We start from the raw sequence: 15,719 nt of genomic DNA, 5'->3' as shown, positions 1-15,719 counted from the left end.
ACATGGTCTACCCCAGAATATATATATTTTTAAGCTAGATGAAAATCTTCCGCTTGCCATTAGGCTAGACTATGCATGAACCGATGTCATGGGTTGCATTTTGTTTTTACATTATTTTTTTTAAAGTACAGCTCCAGTCCGATATGAAGATTCATTGAACCCATACAAGCCCATAGACTCAACAATTATTAGTTTTTGCTGACCTGGTTTTGTTACATTAGTTTCCTAGACAAATGGCTGATGACCACTTTTCTGGTGGTCTCCTCCTGTTCCTGCGCTATCCAGTAGGAGGAGATGATGAGCTCAGAGGAAAACGCCTCACACGGCATCAAGTATCTTGGATTTGGTATGACCGTGAGAACTCACTTCAGGGGTTTACAATGTTTTTGGGATTACACCGCTACTAACATATTAAACCATCAGGATGATGCTACCTATGTGAGCTACGACCTCAGAGGTTACGAAGCATTAAAAGTGGACATGAGCTTCTTCTGTATAACTGGAGGTCGGACCTTCAGAATAATTTCTTCAAGTGCCCCAGGCCTACTAATGATTCCTTCAATAGTAATGTTCATATCCATGTTGACTGGAGCTGCTCTTTAATAAAATTGTAGTTCTTTCCTGATCATAGGTGCTGCTTGTAAAGATAAAATAAATAAAGGTTGATCTATTAAGCCACAAAGCACTCAACCACTATCCACATGTATAAGATAAATGGAATAGAAGTAAAATCACCAAAATCGGAAAATGTTGAGGTTAAGAATTTTGAATCCAGTTTAGACTAAATCCCCTAAATCTCCGCACGTGTGGAAATGGATATTGATGCATTTTGTTACAGTATGACTCCACTTATGTCGCTGCAGGAGAGATTAATAGGATTATTTATAAGTGTTTTATTTACTTTTCATCAGCGAGAAATATGAAGATGATGATCGCTTAAATATTAATGACCGCTAAACCCCACAACACTCTTATTTACAGAAGACGCCTTATGCACTAGGAAAAAGATGTTCATTTGTAGAAGTCTTTGTGCTTTCTCCACATTTTTAACATAAAGGTAGCTTTAATGAAGTATTAACTGTCAGTATGAGGACATCCGAGCCATCTGGATAAAATTGTGTGCTGAGAAAGCTGCATAATTATTTCATCTATAACTCCTCCTGTCAATGCTGATGTAGCACTTGTCCATCACATTGAGTAGAGGACCATAGGTATAATGAATCTAAAGCCAGGTACTGACAGGGGACAATGAGTAGTTAGAAACAGAAATACCTGCAGGTATGAGTGTACAGCTGGTCATAGATCTTACTCAAGGAACCTGTAGGAGTTTCGATATGAGGTTGACCTCATTACATGGCCATATTACAGCTTTGTTTTATATGGAGCCTTAATTGAACACACATAGAGGTGCATGGGACATTACTGAACCTCCATTTTCAAACGTAGCATTCTCCTTTAGGTGCCATATGTATGGAGCTTGTCTCCCTTTTACATAGCCACGTACATATGGCATCTGGTTCTGCATTTTACGGCAGCATATGAAGTCCATGCAGCTTCGTAGTACAGGTCCTCATGGGACGCTGTGTGCCGCCATACAGCCTATAGCTCGTGACTCTGCCATGTGTCTAAGGAGAAGCTAGCAAAAAACTACAAAAATACAACTTTTAATACATACTATACTGACATTTGTTTTAGACTGTTTTGTTAGTTAATGAAAAATATTTTGAACAGGTTTCCGCTAGTTAAATCTTCATTTTTGAGCTGAAAAGAATCACAATGGCCGATCAGGAGTTGAACAAGTAAGGACAAAGGACAGACCTAGAATTTGCAATGATCCCATGCTGTAATCCTCTAATTTGGCAGCACCTATGGTCAGTGCGTGTGGTGGCAGAGTTGCGGTTTGCACACTTTCCGAGCAACCTGTTGTCACTCTATCCCTTTATAACAACAATCCTTTTATTCGGAAATGTAAACTACATAACAATTATACAGTTGTGTGTTTTCTAACTGCGTGTTTTTATTTGCATGTTGCATGCTGTTCCGTTGCAATACAGAAGCAGATGAAGGTAATGACGCGTTTCATCCTTCTTTCTTTCATACACCTCCAAGTGAATTTGTTTCTTCTGTTGGAGTTTTATATTCATGCGCCGTCTCTCAGTACCGGTCACAGTGTGACAGCTGTTTAATTGAGTCATTGTCGTATTGACACACGAGTTTCTCATCTTTCATGCCTGTGCCTTGTCTGGGTGACTTAATATTGTTTCATCTTTGTGTTTATTAGACCATCTCTGCCAAGAGTTTTGTGACTCTAGAGCTGGCATCAGTACTGACATTTCCATACAGTCATTTTCCATTTTATTAAGAGCATTGCTGTAGCAAATTTGTGTTCCCAAATAACGCATCATAATAACTTGGCCGTAGTCAGTGGGGGGAATATATGATCAGGTTTACGCCAGTGCGTAAAAAAGTTGCAAATGTTTTGTTGCGCTAAAGGGATACGTCTTAGCCAAAGGGTACGGGCCTCCACCGTAACGACAGCTTTATCATAATTTACACCAGGAACTGGTGTAAATCTGCGCCTGCTCATAGCAGGCGTAGATTTGCACTTCTGTCGTATGAACAGCCAAAAATGCACCAAAAAATTTAAATGGTGTGCGCTTCTTAATATATTTGGCACATTTTCTGCCGGCGTACATTCGTTTAGGACTAGCGTTTGACATTATATTTTATAGCTCTGTAGACCTAATTTATTATGGCTGTAAAGAACAGTCCTTTAGAGAATACCTTTAATTGATAATAATTACATATGCCACCATGGTATGGGCCATGGGGGTCCCAAGACCTCCTAGAGCGAAAGGATTACAATGCTGAGTCTTTGTTTTATTGTGAAATAGCGACATATCTCTAGTAGTAGTGACTCAGTTTTGCCAAAAAGTGAAAGTGGGCACAGCCCCTTCTTTCTGTGATTAGCTGTGTCATCCGTGTTAATGATCAAACCTATTTAATGGTGACCCTCAGGTTCGACCGGAGGTGAGCACAACCTCCTATTTTGCCCCCACTCTCGATTTGGTTAGTTTTTCTGTGCCCATACTGTAGAAGTTTAGCGTCCCTGGCACTGGCAGAACTGAAATGGGCAGAACAAGGGTTTCACTAACAAAATAGTTTGTGTTTTCTTGACTTCTACTGCTAAGAAATAATTATTTTGGTTGGCGAGTAGGATTCCCAAGTGATTGCCTTGTTCTCTCTATGCCAGCTCTACTTGAACAAGTCATTGTTTCTCCACATGTAAAGATTTCGGATGGGTTCTGACATTGAAGCCAGATTCTCTCCACAAGGAGTTGGAAGACGTGAAATTCCAAAGTCTGCTGCTTTCAGCATGAGGATAATGTCAAATCAAAGAAGTCCGGGCCCCTAGCTAAATATTACTAGTGATTAATACCTAGGAAACCAATATACTTCTACATAGACTTGTATCATATTAAATAGCCTCTTATGAGGCAGATCAAATGGCAAAACTGAGGACATCCATGTGACAGTTTTTTTTAATTTTAAGCCTATAATGTCCACCTAATAATTGAATGCCGTACTAGTATGAACTCCTTTTCAATACGTTTTCTAGTACAATCATTTAGAATACCAGCAACTATAACTGGATAGTCTTCACAGCGCCAGAACAGATCTATAGAGGTTTTAAATGCTCTCACATCTACATCACCCCCATCACTACGAGTACCATTCTCATATATTGCTTTTTGGTAAACATATGGCCATTCATTTAAAAATCTGTGTTCTTGTTAAAGCTGGCAGGAAGCAGTTTGCCCGACATGAGTGGGCACAGAAAGCTGCATATCTCCTGGGCTGCTCTCTGGAAGAACTTTCCTCATCAATATTCAAGCACCAACCTAAAACCAGTGGCCTGCAGAAATCAACCTCCTTCCGTCAAGGACTGGATGACGCAAGCCAAGGAGATGGACCAGGTAAGTGGTGCTGAAATTCATCGTTGGATTATAGACTTGATACTCTAGGCATAAATTAAGATCTAATTACACTTGAGTTGAAAACATGTTTGCAGCAAATTGCCTATTAATGTAAGGCTGCTATGAGTAATATTTAATGGCTGCTCTTTTAATGTCCGCTTTTACAGCAACCAGTGCTGTCAATGCATTTTCTATCCGGCATGCAGAGATATCCATTGTTCAGACAATGTAAAAGAAGTGCTGAACACCCTGGGCATAGTGTAGCGGCTGCAGCAGGAGAAATGAAGTATTACATGTTGACCTTTCAAATGAATGGTCGTTCATGTAATACATGGATGGGCTGGGTCCGCCAGAACGAGAGCTGCTTAATATTGGCGGCTCTTGCTTTGGCTTATAGTGGAGGTTCCCTCGTTTAGGACGCATATTTCCATGACATTCATATGTCCTAATAGGGCAAATGGAAAGTGGTTGCCAGGCTGAAACAACTCCTTTTAAGGAATTGCTTCAATATTGGTTCACGTAATATTATCTCCCGTTAGCTGTATGCGGCGACTCATAAATATTTGCAATACTGCAGTAAACCTTTTCAACAACGTACCGCAGACTGTACCTTACAGACTGTTTTATGGCGGTCGTATGGTGTCCATCGGCAGCTGTAGTCTGCAGGGCAGCTGTCGGGAACTTGACTGCCTGCATGTTGTCAGTGGAGTGCTCCTGCAGAAACATTTATGATAGTAATGTCATTTTAGGAAACTTTTTTTTTTTTTTTAAGCCATTCTCTATTAACATCTCTAAAGGTGGAGCCACATTTTAATAGTAACTTGTAGTCCTTCGCTTTTATATTCTTGGTAAATAAGTGCTATTATTTCTATATTACTTTTTCATGACATTTACAGCTTTGTTTTATGTTTTCACAATATTAAAAGACGGCTCGGCTCTTACCTGAAATGCTACTCACTTCTCAGAATCTCCACAATTTTCTGTTGACTTTAAAAATTCGTAACCTTTTTAAAATGTAGAATTCCCAGCCTTTAATTGAAACATCTCCTTAGTTGCTTCAGATGTTCATTTGACATTTTCTTTTCATTTTTTTTGCATGTTTCTTTTGCTCTTGACGTTTTCAATTAGAAAAAGTATAGTACAGTGCATAAGTGACTCTGTAATGAGATGCCCCTGACTGAGTACAGCCATACTAGTGACCTGCTTTATAATAGGACAAGCTGACCTTTACTTACCTGTCTGTGTACTTATCTGCTCTGGTTACAGTTCACTTGTACCTTAGACTGAGCAATCCGGAGTATTCATTCGACCACATTACGACTTTATGATGATTTTCTGAATTGCCACAATCATGGGTCCAGTGTTTGTGAAGTGACGCTGCACCTTTTGGATTTTCTTACTATTTTTGCAATTCCCTATTATGTTTTTATTGGAATAGTTCTATATTCGGCGGTTGTGATCGTATTGCTCCGGTATTATTATTAAAGTGGCTTCGAAAGCAGAGCTTCATTTTAATTTACTGTAATAAAACTTCTTCTGACTTCTAATAGAAGGAATTTATGAGATTAGAAAAAAACGGTCCTCTGTTTTTAATGAGACTGAGTGACAGTACCGCTCACAGCCCATGTACAAGAGTGGTTGTGTTTCTATTTTTATTTCACAACAGTCACAAAGTGACTGCCTCCCTGTATAAGTGTGGACACAGCATATGTTCAGTTCCTTGGTGTTTTAATACTTGTTCAGCTTCTATAGTTACTTTATTGCTTAGACTTGTTTGTATTCTAACAGTTTTGTTTCATATATACTTTGTGATATGTTTTCTACACACAGGTTCCAAGTTGTCTGCTTTGGAGTGTTTGGAAGGGATGGCCTCCAGTTTGTACTCTGAGCTGTTTACTTTGCTCATCTCGCTGCTAAACAGGTATAGTGGGTGAAAAGTTAAAGGGTTATTCCCAAGATCGATGTTAATAATGTTATTTTTTTTCTGTAAAACATTTTTTTTAACCCACATTGAGTATAATGCATCCATCCCAACAATTCCCCTACCTTTATGTCAAATAGATCCATGCTTTTTTCCCCATGACTTGTTCCCCTGCATCTTCCGAAATAGTCGTGTCACTTTCCCTGCTCTCTCTTTACCAGCAACCGGTGCTGTATAATCTCACAGCTCTGCTTGCCTCCTCGTGATCTTGCTATGTAAAAATTCTAAGGGTCCTATTACACGGCCCGACGTGGGCCATGTAAACGAGCATCTATCAACGAGACAGCTCGTTCTCAAATCGCTCGTTCCCGATAATTGCTCTGTGTAAGCGATCAGCCGATGAACGAGCTCGATCATCGGCTGATTGTATCTTTTACGCAGCCTAAAATCTTATCGTTGTCAGCAGCACGTCTCCCTGTGTAAACAGGGAGATGTCCTGCCGACATGATAGAAATGTATGGGGACGAACGATCAGAGTAACCAGCGCTCATCCCCATAAATGTAATGCACTTTTACACTCGCCAATTATCGGGCAAACGAGCGTTCGCAGAACAGATAATTGCCCCGGGCAACGATCCGCCGATGAACGAGCAAATACTCGTTCATCAGATGATCGTATAGTTTTAAATACTGAAACTATTATCGTGTAAACAGGGAGAGGTGCTGCCGACATTATACAAATGTATGGGGACGAACGAAGGGAGTGACAAGCGATCGTCCCCATACTCCCTGTGGGAGTAAACGAGCCCCGATCAACGAGCTGTCACGTTGATCGTCGCTCGTTTACACGGCCCTCGTCGGGCCGTGTAATAGGAGCGTAACGCACTGTTCTTGTTTCATAGTCCACAATGTTCTCTATATTTGCATATTGAGATAACATTGACTATGAGCAAGTGCAGTGTATTCACTGATAAGTGCTCTGACGGACTGTGCCAAATGCAAAGGCAGGAAACGTCTCCAGGGCTACTGCGCATGCCCTGGAGCCAACCCTGAGAACTAATATGATGCGCAGAGAGTAGGAAAGTCCGGGAGGTAGTGCACAGGCGCAAAATCGGCGCGCTCTCGTCAATCCATCCACCGGAGAGAGGGAGAAATGTGTAAGCGCGGCAGCTGATGGCAAACAGCGGTGCAGGTCGTATTTATAGGAATGACCACAGCAACTAGATGGGTCAGATAGCTAGAAAATGCTATATTTTACACAGAACAAGGTATTTACAAATATGCATAAATTTACAATCCTGAACACTTGGGCGTTAATGTATATGTTGGGAGTAATTCTGAAACCTTAGAAGTGATGGTAGACTTCAGACCTCCGTTTTATTAATTTATGTAATTATTTTTTGACAAACATAGTTCTATTTAGTGTCCATTGAAAATGTATTCATGACAAGATCCCATATTTAGAAGTAAAAACATTTTATTTCAATGTTAAACTCAAATACTCAAACTAATTCTCTGCATCACTAGGGATGTCCACAGTCTGACCCCAACAAACACGGTCATAAAAAGCTTTATTCTGTCTAGAAAAATCCCACTGTGCTCTCTATTTATTTATAGTTATCTGAGCACTATGATCATCTTTGGGAGGGCAAAAGCACTTAATTTTAAGCAGGCCAATTTCCCCAGGTTGAGGACTGCGCTTCTGGACATATACTCGGAACAGCTAATGTCAAATAACGGTACAAATTCTAAATGGGACTGCTTACAATCTACTTTGGGTAATTATACTACAAAATATATTCCTATAGGTAACTAGTATAAATGACTAAAAATAAACCCCAAATGGCTTACACCTTCTGTAAAAAGGGGCATTTGAAAAATATAAATCGGAGGGTTCAGATTTAGCCTTTGAAAATGACAACGCGTTTAAAGAGTCTCTATCACTAGTTTAGTAATGCTCTATCTCCTAGCGAATCTAATAGGCGCTGTCACACTGATAACGCTAGTGAAAATTGTGTCCCAAAAAGTTTATTATTTCAAAACGTATGCGCTTTTTCCTAAATCTACAAATGAGGCTATAGTAGACAAGTGGGTGTCAAAAGCAACGATTCTCCTTAGGTGGAGCTACATCACAGCCTCTAACGCTGTCCTATCAGCATGAAGCTGCTTCACACAGTGTGAGAGACTGAGGCTGGTGGGAAGGGGGATCACTTCAAATAGGCATATCTCCGGCAGTGGACCACCTAGAACAGAGGCATATGAAAGAGGAGATTCTAATCTTTCATATGACACCAGGATCACATTCTAGCTGTAAAACAACCGGAGATATCACCAGTTTAAAAAGTCTGGAATGGAAGCTGTATACTATATGATCAGGCTGTGTTGCTGGGCAGGGAAGGGGTGGGAAGCTGTATGCAGATTGGACAGCGTCATACAGAAAACATTACACCGCCCAGAGTGAAAAGAAATAGTCACCTTCTATTTGGCAAGTAGAGCCAAATTAGCGTATTTATTATTTGCAAAGTTATGAACATATTTCTAAACGGTTTTTGAAAAAAATTACATTATAGTTATTAGCATCATAGCGCCTATTAGATTAGTTAGGAGATAGAGAATTAATAAACTAGTGACAGATCCTCTTTAATAAAATCTGTAATAAAGTAAGTACTATGGCATATGTTTATAAATTACAAGCCGTTTGGGCATCCACTTGGCAATGTGGATAAATTTTAATTTATGCATCTGGGTACTCATAATCTGCATACATCGAGTTCATGGGGGAGCTAAACTGGGAAAGCCACTTGTTGAGAAGGATCTGGGTGAACTTGTAGATTATAGACTAAACCGCAAGATACTGTCGTGTATTAAAAGGGGCATGGACTTGTGGGACAGGGACATAATCTTACCACTTTACAAAGAATTTGTGCGGCCTCATCTAGAATATGCAGTTCATAGAAAGGATGCCCTGGAGTTGGAAAAAAACCGAGATGAGCAACTAAACTAATAAGGAGCATGGGGGATCTTAGTTCTGAAGAAAGATTAACCCCTTCCCGTCGTAAACAACTTTCATATTTTCATTTTCGTTTTTTCCTCCCCACATTCCAGAAGCCATAACGTCTTTATTTTTCCATCGATATAGTACTACGAGGGCTTGATTTTTGCGGGACGAGTTGTAGTTTCTCGTAGCACCATTTATTTTGCCGTATAATGTACTAGGAAACGGGAAAAAAATTGTTTGTGGGGTAGAAAATGAAAAAAACTGCGATTCCTCCAAGGTTTTTTGCACGTTGTTTTTACGGAATTCACTGTGCAATTAAAACAACATGTTAAATTTATTCTGCGGGTCAATACGATTACGGCGACACCAAATATATATAGTTTTTTCTATATTTTACTACTTTTACAAGTAAAAACCTAAGTGTAAAAAATAAAATATTTTGCGTCGCCAAATTCCGAGAGCCACAACTGTTTTGTTTTTCCGTCGATTAAGTGGTATGAGGGCTTATATTTTGCGGGATAAGCTGTAGTTTTTAATGATACCATTTTGGTGTACATGCGACGGTTTGATCACTTTTTATTTCATTTTTTGTGGGAGATGAGGTGACCAAAAAATAGACATTCTGGCGTTTACAATTTTATTATTTTTTTTACGCGTTCACCGTTTGTGTTAAATAATGATATATTGTAATAGTTCAGACTTTTACGGACGCGGCGATACCAATTATGTTTATTTATTTTTTTACTATGCTCTAAGGGGGAAATGGGAAAAGGGTTTTTTTTTGAACTTTTTAATTTTTTATCTTTTTTTACACCCAAAAAAAAGTTAACTCATCTTTATTTTTTTTTTAGTCCCCCTAGGGGACTTCAACCAGCGATCGTTAGATCGCTTGTACGATATACTGCAATACTAATGTATTACAGTATATCGTGATTCCGACAGGCACCTATTAAGCCCTGCCGGAGGCAAGGCTTAATAGGTGTACAAAGATGGCGGACCTGGGGGCGTTCATTAAGCGCCCAGGCAGCCATAGCAACCATCGCCCCCCCTGCGATTGCGTTGCGGGGGCGCGATGAGCTGTTAGAAGTGGTCGCCCCGCTCTTTCTGATTATTTAAATGCTGCGGTCAGTATTGACTGCAGCATTTAACGAGTTAAACTAGCGGGATCACGCTCGAGCGTGATGCCGCTAGTTAATCTGAAGTGTCGGCTGTAACATACAGCCGACACTGTCATCATATGGAGCGAGCTCACTACGTGAGCCCGCTCCATACTTCCCCTACCCGACTTTGGCGTATGGATACGTCAAATGTCGGGAAGAGGTTAAAATAATTAGATTTATTTTGCCTTAAAATGAGACGACTAAGGGGGGACATGATTAACTTGTATAAGTATATGAATGGCCTATACAAAAAATATGGTGAAATCCTGTTCCATGTAAAATCCCCTCAAAAGACAAGGGGGCACTTCCGCCGTCTCCGCCACACAGTATAATTTCCCCTTAACTGCCCTCCACTTAGTATAATGCCCCCATAACTGCCCTCCACCCAGTATAAAACCCCCATAATTGTCCCCCACAGTATAATGCCCCCAGAGCTGTCTCTACACAATATAATGCCCCCATAACTGACTTTCATGCAATATAATGCCCCTATAGCTGCCCTCACACAGTATAAAGTCCCCCAGAGCTGCCCCCACGCTGTGTAATACCCACATAGCTGCCCACACAGCCCCAATAGTGCCTGATAATAATATATGTACTCCCCTTACCCTGTTCCAGTGACGAGTGGAGATCCCTCTGCACCTCTGGTCTGTGCGGCTTGTCACAGACAGTCGCGGTGATGTCACTGCCTCTCGTCGGACGATATATAGTGAATGGTGGAGGAGGGACCTTATGGCCCCCTGCTCTACCTTTTGGACTTAACTGTATCTGCGTCCTGAAGATGCAGATGCTGTTTATTCCAGGAAATAATTATTGCTTAAAACCGAAAATGATGTCTATTTAATTGAGCTGAATTTCGGTTTAGTTTCTTTTTTCAATTTAATTGCCCAGCCCTGGCTCTGAGGTAGCTCTGTTTCTCAAATAAAACATTTTGGTTACTAAAAAAGAAATGCTATCCTTTCCTTATGCTCTCAAAATCGAACAGCTCTTCACCAGCCCCACAGACATATTCTTATGTTGTCTGTGTTACTCGTCAATCCCCTTAAGGGGTTCAATAGGTAAATCTTGTCTAATGTGGCCAGCCAAGAGGATGACTCAATTGGACGTTTATACTGTTTCTAGACAATTTGTACCAAGAGCCATACATTTGGTTTTAGTGGTTATTTAAGGTGTATGGTTCCATAGTTTCAGTGAAGCTGAATGACTGTAATAATTCTTTATCCCAGATATGAGCACATAAAAACTGGTTGTAAAACAAAGAAATATGTATCACTTTGCTGCTTTTAAATAGTAAGCAAAGAGGCAAATAGAAAGTGTCCTGTTCAGCAATATGACAGAATGTCTGACAAGATGGGGAGCGCTTCCTAAGGCAGCGGAGCTGCTTTACATGCATAATGCCCGCATACTGCTGTACAAAAAAAAAACCCCGAGCGTGTGTTAAATGGACAAGAATAAGCATGGTCAAAATTGCATTCTACTACTGAAGGGTCTATAATGACAGAATTAGAATTATTATTATTTTTTCCTATTTCCCTAAATGTGAGGTCAATGTTCTGCTCAGAAATGCCCAATGTTGACCTTAAATGATTCATTAGTTTAAAATCAGAACATACATTTTTACTAAAAATCAAATCTCAAAAAGCTACAGAATCCTGGGGTCTAATGATTGTGTCCTTAATGGTTTCCTGCATTTTAGTCTTGAAAGTAGATTGACTAATGCAACGTTGAAGCGCTTCCCAATGTGAGGCATTTTCGTGGCAGTGACATACTGTCAAATGTGGAAATGAAATGGTTAATAGGATAAATTGTACTCCCTATTAGACTTACCATTATGAAAGTGATTACCTGTATTATTTTAGATTAGAGCTGTATTGACTTTCCATGTTTACTTCTGTATATAAAAACAGCTTTTGGCCTTGTCTGAATCTCACGCGTGAGTATTCACGTAGATAAGTGTTTAACATGGCGGTAACTAGGGCATCAGACTTGTTTTCTGGTGAATTGTAGACCAGTCACTGTTGTTCATGTTCACTCTTTAAATGGATTGTGTTGCCATCATCCATCAAGCAGGGGATTTATTTCTCACTTGAGTGGAAGTTACGTTGCACGCTCAGGCTAAAGGAAGGAAGGACGGGCGCCTGTTCACAGACCATGCCTGTACCCGTCACATTTACTCGCTGCATGGCAATACATTTGGGTCAGGAAACAGAGTCCTGTGATATTTTTGAATAATAGTAAATATATTACTGTAGTTTTATTCACACTAGCAGTAAAGTAGGATGTTATTAGGTATTAAGGAACTAGAGACCTACAGGAACTGTTCCGTACAAATTATATTTATCTGAATTATGGTGAGGACGTTAATAAAATAATTTTGCCACACTTGGGTTTAACAGTCATTTAACGGTTCATCTAAAGCTGGTCGTGGGTGGTTTAGTTAGACACCTAGTTGCTTGCCAACACCCCCAAATATGTGGGACTGTAATTGGCGTAAATCCAGAAGTAGTGGGACGGCTCCGTCTCCATTTTCCGTCACTGGCCAGCAAACCAAAGTATAGCCGCTAGTCAACAATGAGCGTCTTTAAAAATAATTTAAAAAAAATAAATCCAACTTGCCCAATTCATGTTTTGACTCCTATTAATCAGGCGTTGGTTTACGTTACATTTTCACCATAAAGTCAGACAGAACCAGTGAAATTTTTACTTACATTGTTTGTGGTTTATGCCCAATAGTGCACAGAATAAAGACAATCTATTCCACTACATCCAATTTTATATATATGTTTTGCCTATTTTTTTCTTCCACTGTATAAAATGGTGGTGGATCATATTACTCCTAGAGTGATGAAGGTTTTGGAGGGGACACGTTTTTCCTATTCGGTCTCAAAAGCCATTTATGGGATTAAGAATATACATGTAGGGAACACTCGGGGAACCATACAAGTTTTAATTGGTTTGTTACTATACCAACCGACCATAGACAGACAGGATTTATTTATTACCTCCCTTTCCCTTCCATACATTGTAATAGAGATGGACTGTAGGCCTCCCGAGCTGTTTTTTCTCCTTTATTGTGCTAACATTACAATGCCTGTGGACTTGAGGAGCCCGGCACAATTTCAGTTTCTGGGGTGTTGGGAACCTTTGGCTACATAGCTTCTGTATCTTTTCACTGTATACCCATTTATAATATATATATATGTGTGTGTGTGTGTGTGTGTGTGTGTGTGTGTGTGTGTGTGTGTGTGTGTGTGTGTGTGTGTGTGTGTGTGTGTGTGTATATATACATATATATATTCTCAACAAAAAAGCAAAAAATGGGTAAATTGTAGATTACGCAGACTGTCTACTGTAGCCTAACATGTGAACCCACAAAAAACTGGTAATAGCGTTTTGCAGAGCTACTTGCTTTATTTCACCTGCAATGCTTTTATTAAAAACAATCCACGTTGTGAGTGGGTGATGACCACCAGGTAATGACGCCGCCACTAGAGCAGTTTACGGGCCGAAGACTGTAAACCTGTTTAAACGGCTGTGTGATGTATGCGTTAAGACACACATGAGAATGCATTGCCCTCTATCTTCAGTGGTTATTCAGAGCTCACTCGGCGCGTATAAATCACTTTATTTGCTCTGTATATGAAGGGGTGCGGAGAAATCCCTGCTCTAGAGCTTATCATGGAAAGATTCATGATGGTAGGGTTCTTCTGCAGTGCATAGGGTAACATTACTCTACTGCTCTAGCTAACCGTTATTTATGCTCTTATGTTCATAGCCATGCTTCCAATCTTTTATATGTGCGTTAAATACTGGATGAGGCTTTTACGAGCTGGCAGAGAAAATGTACTGTGTATAAAAAGCCATACATTTGCCCAGTTTTTATTATAGATATGCAGAGCTTTGACTTGTGTGTTTATTGTGTTATTATTACTTTTTTGTTGCGTTTCCTTGTGACTATTAATATTGGAGCTGATAGCTTGCATATGTGAATGTGTAGAACTAATACTTATTATTCTTACTGAAGCGAGCTGATGAAATCCTCCGTGGATACGTGCCAGCTTGACAACTTTTTATACACGACGTTTATCCTTTTCTACGTTTTTGTCTGTAATCCTGTACCATTTGTGTTTTTTCTTTGTTGCTTTGGCAGAGCCTTAAAATCCAGCCAGCATTCCCTTTGCTCAATCATGATTGTGGACACCCCAGGCTTTCAAAACCCAGAACTGGTGAAACAGGGACGTGGTGCAACTTTTGAGGAACTTTGCCACAACTATGCGCAGGAGAGGCTACAAGCTCTTTTCCATGAGAAGACTTTTGCCCAGGAACTTGAGCGATACAAAGAGGTATTCGCATCCACCAAACTGAAGTGGTCACAGTTTAGGCTCATTCAATACTGGCCGCTATTTGCTAATTATTAATATTCTGGAAATAATTACATGAATTAGCAATTCTAATGAGCGGTTATTCTGGGAATCTAGTGCATGTGACTTGCTGTTGAGGGGAAACTAATTCTAGATTGTGTGTTAGGCTAGCGCTACATAGCAACTAATAGTTTTATAATAATAATAATATAAAAAAGGTGTGTGAAATCACAAATTAAACTAGATCCAGTGGAGTCTAAATGTGCAATTTAATGTGACTGACCGTGATATCACAGAACACGGTGGGATGCTGGAAATGTTTGGGTCACATGCAACCCCCCATTGAAGAGTAATTCAATTTGCAATTGACTGATTTTATTCAACTCGTGATGCAATTTATTGTCCTTTCCCACAGATAACCTAAAACCCCTCGAAATAACTCAACAGGCAACAAACATTACATGTGACTTTCATGTAAATTCACACATGATTTTAGTTGTATAACTTCTTGGGGTGTCACATCACTGAGAATAGTCGATAGGTCGCTCTAGCCTAACAATTCAATTTAATAGCCACGTGTTGCAGGATAGTATTAGATTCATTGTACTTCTATTTGTATATCGCTGAATTCCCAAAAGCTGCTCGATTTCCGTGTTCACATCAGCATCAATGAGCACGTTTCACCTTTCCTTCTTGTAATAGAAAGAATCAGACTAGCTAAGAGAAATTTTTTGGGGAATATAGAATGGATCACAGCGTGAGAAACACCAAAGACTTTCTAGTTTTTTCTTTTCTAGGATTAGTTAGTGTTTCTTTTCATAATACTGGAAATACAGCACTCCGATAGTGGGATAAAAAAAATTATATCAAGCTTTTTTCAGCTGGAACCATGCAATGTGTTCCTTGTCCTATGCTGTGTCAACGCCAGTTAGGCTGGATTCACACGAGCATGTTTGGTCTGTAAAGGACGGAATGTATTTCGGCCGCAAGTCCCGGACCGAACACACTGAAGGGAGCCGGGCTCCTAGCATCATAGTTATGTACGACGCTAGGAGTCCCTGCCTCGCTGCCAGACAACTGTCCCGTACTGTAGTCATGTTTTCAGTACGGGACAGTAGTTCCACGGAGAGGCAGGGACACCTAGCGTCGTACATAACTATGATGCTAGGAGCCCGGCTCCCTGCACTGTGTTCGGTCCGGGACTTGCGTCCGAAATACATTCCGTCCTTTACGGACCGAACATGCTCGTGTGAATCCAGCCTTACTCTCCATATTAAGGCCTAATGCACACGATCGTAGTGG

The 15,719-nt window shown here is 40.1% G+C and overlaps 1 protein-coding gene across 7 annotated transcripts in view; it reads left to right on the top strand.

Moving 5' to 3' along the window:
• MYO18A (myosin XVIIIA) overlaps window positions 1-15,719 on the top strand; it is a 311,527-nt gene that overhangs the window by 163,506 nt on the left and 132,302 nt on the right. For all 7 annotated transcript variants that reach the window (XM_075854304.1, XM_075854303.1, XM_075854300.1 and 4 more), the window contains 3 exons: window positions 3,801-3,977; window positions 5,808-5,898; window positions 14,207-14,399. In XM_075854304.1, coding sequence (XP_075710419.1) covers window positions 3,801-3,977; window positions 5,808-5,898; window positions 14,207-14,399 — 461 coding nt within the window. The remainder of the gene's footprint in view (window positions 1-3,800; window positions 3,978-5,807; window positions 5,899-14,206; window positions 14,400-15,719) is intronic.

The sequence above is a fragment of the Rhinoderma darwinii genome, chromosome 2 (assembly GCF_050947455.1).
Source record: "Rhinoderma darwinii isolate aRhiDar2 chromosome 2, aRhiDar2.hap1, whole genome shotgun sequence".
Classification (NCBI taxonomy): Eukaryota; Metazoa; Chordata; class Amphibia; order Anura; family Rhinodermatidae; genus Rhinoderma; species Rhinoderma darwinii.
The sequence above is the reverse complement of the archived record's forward strand: the minus strand, read 5'-3'. Positions and strand labels throughout refer to the sequence as shown.